Source organism: Cynara cardunculus, assembly GCF_001531365.2.
Source record: "Cynara cardunculus var. scolymus isolate 2C chromosome LG 16, CcrdV1, whole genome shotgun sequence".
NCBI classification, from domain to species: domain Eukaryota; kingdom Viridiplantae; phylum Streptophyta; class Magnoliopsida; order Asterales; family Asteraceae; genus Cynara; species Cynara cardunculus.
The window spans coordinates 19,368,476-19,376,142 of NC_037543.1; the positions used below are offsets into that span (position 1 = coordinate 19,368,476).

The window sequence follows — 7,667 nt, forward strand, 5'->3', positions numbered from 1 at the left end:
ATAAAAAATGGTTTTTAAGAGTTTTTTGTCAAATGCTTTATAATATAGTATAAATAGTATTTTTTATGTATTGAATATTAAAAATGATAATTTTAACCTCGTTTATCTGTCTGAACATTTGAACCCTTACAAGTATTATTTCTTACAATTAAAAACCCTTAAACATCACATATGTACTGAAAACTCAAAACATCACTTGAAGATTTGAACAAAATGAAAAAAAATTCATATAGTAAATTAAAGTTAGTACAATACCACTAACATGTACCAACCGAAAAAAGTTGGTACCAGTTAAACTGGTACCAAACATTTCGTTGGTATACTGTATAAGACAATACATATCAGTTATAATTGATACATAAAAAATTGAGACCATACCCAACTTCACCTCTATTTTTATATATATTTTCTTTCTACTCATTTATATTTTTATAATTAATTAATTTTTTTATACAATTAAACTTTATTATTATTATTATTTTTATTAAGAAGACTTTAAAAAGCTCATTTGGTTGACTTTTGGTCGCTTATCAAATATAAATGATTAAATTTGGAGTTTTGGGGACATGTGATTTATTAATAATTTTGATTTTTCTTTGTATGGTTTAGAAATTACGATTTTTATTTATATGGTTTTATAATTTTATTATTTTTTTTTTAACTAATTTTTATCTTTAAGTACATGAGATCAAAACAATAAAGAATTGTAAACCATAAAGACTGAAAAAACAATAATTATAAATCATAAATATGAAAATAGTAATGAATTACAAGCCATCGGGAAAAAAACCAGAATTTCTAAATCACACTACAACAAAATTAGGCTTACATAAATAATGTATTCTATCTAAAGGCGTTGTAATAAGTTTATAGGACGTCTTTGAACTTCTTAATAAGGTTTTTAGGGCACTTAAACAAAATGTCGCATACCTATTTTATAGGACAATTTTGAGAAAGTATCTTATAAACCCATCTTTTATAGGATATTTAATTTGTGTTTATAGGACATTTTTTCAATAGTGACATATAAAATAGCTAATATGACCTCTTTTTTATATAAAAGTGTCCTAACAAACTTGTTACCACGCCCAAAACATCCTATAAACTTATTACAACGCCTTTAGAGACACTTTATTTTTTGGTTATATAAATTATGTCTTATAAAGTAGTCTATTAAGACACTTATTTATTGGTGACTTCCTATAAATCTAATTTTGTTGTAGTGTCATAGAGAAAAGAAATCGCAATTTTCAACAAACTACAAGGACGAAAGACGTAATTTACTCAATATATATTATATGAAACATGTCATATAGTACGTTTTAAATGTCGATCTTGAAACATAAGATAATGAAGTATTTGATTGCTGAAAAATACAGACTTTGGAGATCGGTAAACTTTTTTTTGATTTCTTTTCTTATGCTTTGTGCGCTATTATGTTTGTAAGGAGCCGTTTACTAAACACTTGCTTGGTAAGTACTTACCGGATAAATTTCCTCATCGGATGAACATGAGAAGGGTCAAGAATCTTACCTGGTAAGAGCGATGAGAATGATGTAGAGTCTTACCCGGTATGTGAGGATGATGACTCTTACCCAGGTAAGCGCTTACCCACTAAATTGTTGTATTCGATGTGTTTTGATATACTAAAAGTCTTACGCGTCAAAATAAATCATAATGTTGACTCCTATCGGTAAGCGCTTACCAGATAAACAATTAGGTAAACGGCCCCTAAGTCTTATTTTAAGTTAAAAAAAAAGTATATCATTTGGAATGATGTTACATAACATTATTTTATATAACTTTTTTGAATGCATATTCAGATACGTTACCTGTGAGCAAGTCCAACCCGTTTATTTGATGAGTTATTTCAGTTATCAAGCTTGTAAAACGTGTTATGTTTTATTATATTAGGTGTAATGGACAAACCATGTATGTTACGCCTAACTCGTGTCCGCTCTAGACCTATAAATGAATCAGCTAGTAAATAATTTCTGCTAAAATATTGGTAGTCCTTGTTTCTAACTTATTTTGTGTTAAAACTTTCGTTATCTGTTTATTAACAAGCTGACACATAATCGTCAATTACTTTAAATGTCTTCTTTTTCCCTGATTGACCAATCGATTATATTTATGAATACGTTGAACTACCAAGCTTTAAATTTCTACCAAACCTTTTGAAAAAAGAACCGTCGTGCAAAAAGCCTATTTCTAGACCATCCTTGTCCAATAATTCTATAGCATCTCGTACTTATGCACGCAGTTACTCGTTTATCGTAAATTAATACGTAAACAAGTAAACACGTATATAATACAGATGATGTATTATCTCAAAGTGTTTTAACTGACTGTTTAATAGGGTCTATGTTTACATATGCTACAAAACATTTGTTAGGAGCCGTTTACCAAACACTTACGGGTAAAATTTAACACTATCATTTACTTACCGGGTAAGATTTTAGTCTAACAAAACAATGTCGTATGCAACAATTTACCCGGTAAGCGCTTACCATCGTAAGAGTCGTCGCCCTCACTTACTGGGTAAGACTCTTGGTCCTTGTCTCGCTCTTGCCGGGTAAGATTCTTGGTCCTTATCATATTCACCCGGCAAGGTAATGTGATTTGGTAAGCGCTTACCCGGTTAAGCGTTTGATAAACGGCCTATTAGTTTTTGTATGACAGTAAGTGTCTTGTAAAAACAGATAAAAAAGGAGAACCGAAAGATAAAAAAGAGGGAGATCGGTGACAGGGGACAACAATGGTGATGGACGGTGGATAAGGATGGGACAGTGAGGGGAGCGATTTTGTCGGGTGTGAGAGAATTGAACGCTGTAAAGTTTGAGAACGATAAAACTGATTTCAGTTTTTTTTTTTTTTAATTTGAAACGTTCCTAGCCAATTACGGTTACTTTTTTGGGTTAAAATGATGTATGCAACCAAAATCTAGAAAATTCAATGGTTTATTTATTAAAAGAACTGATAAAACAGTATTTTCTAAGGACATTTAAACATTTATGACGTTCTATAAAACTGATTTTGTTATAAACTGTTGTTTGTGGTTGGATTTTGATAAGTTGAATATTAGTTGGGTGGGGAAGTAGCCATAGCTTGTTTTAGACCAGACCAGTTGATGAATGTGACCAGGTGGGCCGGTGGGGTGCACCCCTGGGTTAGATTCCACTTGTATATAAACCAAACCCCTTTGCATGCAACTTCCCACAACAAAAACCATCTCTAAAACCTCCCTCTTATTTCTATCTGAGATGCCAATCTTTCCATTTTTAGTAACCCTGATATCTTGCCTATTCCTTCTCATCTCTCCAGGGGTGTTTGGCTACTCCATATCTGAGATTAGATCATGGTGCAGTCAAACACCTCATCCGGAGTCTTGTGAGAGCGTCTTGGCCGGTAAGCCGAACTACGGTCCGCTGAGCCAAAAACCGGACTTCATCAAGGCGTTAGTGAAGGTTACCCTTGAACGAGCTGCAGACGCCGAGTCGAACACTCGTGGGCTCGGTGCGAAATGCCGGAACAACCTCGAAAAGGCCGCATGGAAAGACTGTTTGGAGCTTTACGAAAACACGGTGTGGAGGATCAACATGACGGTCGATCCGAACCGGAAGTGTAGCCAGAACGAGATGCAAACGTGGCTCAGCACAGCCCTCACTAATCTCGAGACGTGTCGGGCTGGGTTCGAGGAGCTCGGCGTTGGCGGCTACTTGTTGCCGCTAATGAAGAATAATGTGTCGGCTTTGATCAGCAACACGTTGGCGATGAACAAAGGCGGATCTCCGCCGGAGACTTACCCGAATGGGTTCCCTAGTTGGGTGAAACCCGGTGATCGGAAGCTCTTACAGTCTTCGAATCCGGGTTCTCAGGCGAACTCCGTGGTGGCTCAAGACGGTTCTGGGAACTATAAGACGATCGGAGCCGCGGTGGCGGCCGCGAAATCGGGCGGTGGGAGGTATGTGATATATGTGAAGGCTGGGACTTATAATGAATATGTGCAGATTGGATCTGGATTGAAGAACTTAATGATAATTGGAGATGGTATTGGGAAAACTATCATAACTGGTAGTAAGAGTGTTGGTGGTGGTTCTACCTCTTTCAATTCAGCCACTTTTGGTAAGCACAATTAAGATTTTACTTTTGGTAAGCACAATTAAGATTTTTTTATTTGACTTAATAGGACGTTCAAAATGTCTAAATGATTAAATATATTGCTTTATAGGACTGAAGTTTATATAATCAAACAGTTGTGTGTCGTATACATAAAAGTGTTATGATACAGTTACGTATTTGGGTGTCTTAATAAGTTTTTTAGAACAGTTTTGAAATAAGGTATTCTTATTAGTGAATTTACCTTCCGATATTTCAGCTGTGGATGGAGATGGATTTATTGGTCGTGGCATCACGATTAGAAACACGGCCGGGCCACAAAACCAACAAGCGGTGGCGTTGCGTAGTGGCTCTGATCTTTCGGTGTTCTACCAATGTAGCTTCGAAGGCTACCAAGATACGCTCTATGCTCTCTCGAACCGACAGTTCTATAGACAATGTGACATTTATGGCACCGTTGATTTCATCTTTGGCAACGCGGCCGTGGTCCTTCAGAGCTGCAACATTTATGCCCGTGACCCTCCTAACAAGACCAACACGTTGACCGCACAAGGGCGGACCGATCCGAACCAGAACACGGGAATATCGATCCATAATTGTCGTGTCACGGGTGTCTCGAGCTTAAGTGGGGTTAAAACGTTTCTCGGGAGACCATGGAAGCAGTATTCAAGGACCGTTTATCTCAAAACGTATCTTGACGGTATCGTGAACCCGGCGGGTTGGATGCCGTGGAGCGGAAATTTCGCGCTCGATACTTTGTATTATGGCGAGTACATGAATACAGGCCCGGGTTCATCAACCGCGAATCGGGTTAATTGGAAAGGGTACCGTGTGATCACTAGTGCGGCGGAGGCCGGAAAGTTCACCGTCGGGAGCTTCATCGCCGGCGGATCTTGGTTGCCGGCGACCGGTGTGGCCTACACTTCTGGCCTTTAATTAATTCCCTCATACAATATATCATCAAATGTTAATGTATTTTGTAATTGATTATTAATTATTACATGTTTAAAGCTCAAGAATAAATAGTTGATTATACACATAATTATTGATGCTTATAAATGATTTAAAAGAAAATATAGCCTTTGTTGCTACATTATTGGAGTATTTATTGATGTATATTTATTTAATAATTATTAAATTAAACTGGGGTTTTGATGATAATTTTTTACTTTTGTGAGAACCGTAAAAATGTATTCAGAACTGTCGATCATTTTTTCGATCCAGCAGGGATGATCACGCATGTTTTGTAGCGGAGGGGTACTTTCGTCATTTGGTTTTTTGCATCCGGACACGATCTATCTTGATGTATAGGAAGGTCAGGGACGTTCCAACTTTTTAGAGGCTCTGTTACATCTAAAACTTTTGATTGCATTGTATAAATGAGATAACAGAGAATATATGTTAAGAACAAAAATGGGCTAAACCTAAAACGATTAACAATCTGAACCAAAACCTAAACCATTAATAATTTGAACCTAAAACCAAACGATTAATAATTTGAACCTAAATAATTCCGACTATAATTTTACATAGGTCAATAAAAAAGACACTAAACACAAGTAAGTTTGGGCCCCAAAATTTCGGGGGTCATGTTCAAAATCTCACATTTAACATGCTAAGGGACGGTCCTGGTGAAGGTATTTGTAGGTCTGTGATGGTTAGTGAAGGTATGTGCACATCAGTGATTTTCATGTTAAAATATGTGTCCCTTAAAACAGTGTCACCGATATTTCACTTAATTATGAAAATGGCATCGCATTATACAGCCTTGTGATAAAAAAAAAATCATTTAGATGGTTGTCCCACGAGAAAGAAAAATTCTCAGATAATCACAAGTCTTTCTCAAACCTGAGGTTTCAAAGTACAAATACAAAAACAGTCGTTTATCATATGAATAATGGATTCGTACTCAAAATTGTACCAAGGATATATAATTGATCGAGGCATAATCTTCTTTATTGATCACTTAATATCTAAATGTTGTCGATTTATTCAGATTACTCATTTATTTTACAAATGACGTACTATATTTTAATTCTTTAATTTTTATTCAGATTATCCATATATTTTACAGATGGCGTACTATATTCTAATTCCTTAAACAAAATCATCAAACTCATTTATTAATGATAAATTGGTAATGGGGTCGCTATGCGGTTTAAGCGGCCTTTTACACTACAAAATAAAGAGGATTCACTGACAGAAAAATTTGTCGGTAGTTCGTCGAGAAAATCCATCACTGGCAGATCTCATCGTCGGATAAAATGTGGCTGGTGACCGTAATTACCGGCGGAATGACAATCACTGACAGAAAAATCCGTCAATAATCCGTCGGTGATTCGCCACAAATCTGTTGAAAGTACTTAATGGAAAAATCCGTCAGTAAAGTCTCTTTATTTTGTAGAGTCGGCGATCTAAAATCGACCGGACTACTTGTATATATAAATATACCCTTTATTTCATATTTTACGGTTTAAAAAACTCTGATGATGCCATTATGAATGTGTAAAAAAAAAGTCATTCAATCCACTTTGAAATGATTAATCGACAGACCATGATCGGATATCCAATTGTAATTGTATTGGACCGGATCAAAATTTTCAACATCCAAATTAGATTTGTTGGTTCTTAGATAGCAATCCAACATCCAATAGAATATAATCGATCTAATCCGATGATCATCCAGTTAATAACGATGTATATTTATTAACATTTTATATCCATTGTTTTTTAAGAATTTTAAAAAAAATATGAATAATTAGTTGCAGTGGTTGACTAATTGGTTGAAAATTTGATCAAAGTATTGAATGAATCCAGTCTGCTCCAACAGATAACCAATAATAATATCCAATGGTTGGAACCGATCCGATCCAATCATCCATTGGATCTGATTGGATCGATAAGAAATCCAACATCCAATAGACGAGTGGATCAAATCAAATCCATCTACTGGATTTCAACCGAAAAAGGCCCCTAACCGCCACTTGCAGTCTAATTTGGGCTTAAACTCATCTAGGCATGAGAATAGGCCCCGACCCGTCAGGGAACCCGGTCCACCCGCCCCGATCGGGGACGGGGATTCCCTGCTAAATCGGGGATGGGGATGGGGACGGGGAGGGGGATCCCCGTTTGTCTCAAACCAGGGATGGGGACGGGGACAGGTATGGTACTCCCCGTCCCGCTCCGTACCTGTTATATATATATTAATTAATAAATTATATATATATATATATATATATATATTATATACTAGAAGCGTACTCGCGCAATGCAGCGAGATACATCATGATTTTAATATTTCATTTTCTTCTTTATCTCAGTCGATATTATAATATGRMTTTATGTGATTTTGAGAAAGCGATAATGTTTTTATTTTTGAATGAAATATATGTTTGAAGATATYATAAAATTTTGACAAAAATATATCGATATTAGTATCAAATTAACTATTTGAAATTCCTAATTTTTTTGTGTAAATTTTTAATTCAATTTTTTTATAATTTAATTTATGTACAATAACGAAATAATTTATATTTGGTTTAATAATA

At 35.5% G+C, this 7,667-nt stretch overlaps 1 protein-coding gene across 1 annotated transcript; it reads left to right on the top strand.

Moving 5' to 3' along the window:
* Positions 1–3,263: 3,263 nt before the first annotated feature.
* On the top strand, positions 3,264–5,202 carry LOC112529361 (pectinesterase 2-like). The gene is made up of 2 exons (XM_025140622.1): positions 3,264–4,125; positions 4,379–5,202. Exons 1-2 carry the CDS (start codon positions 3,264–3,266, stop codon positions 5,053–5,055), a joined length of 1,539 nt encoding a protein of 512 aa, XP_024996390.1. The 3' UTR covers positions 5,056–5,202.
* The last annotated feature ends 2,465 nt before the right edge of the window (positions 5,203–7,667 follow it).

What these genes read in the sequence shown, in the direction of transcription:
- LOC112529361 (XM_025140622.1), top strand. Translation starts at nt 3,264, where the DNA reads ATGCCAATCTTTCCATTTTTAGTAACCCTGATATCTTGCCTATTCCTT. An exon ending in TTTCAATTCAGCCACTTTTG is followed by an intron (nt 4,126 to 4,378) that starts GTAAGCACAATT and finishes CCGATATTTCAG; the next exon opens with CTGTGGATGGAGATGGATTT.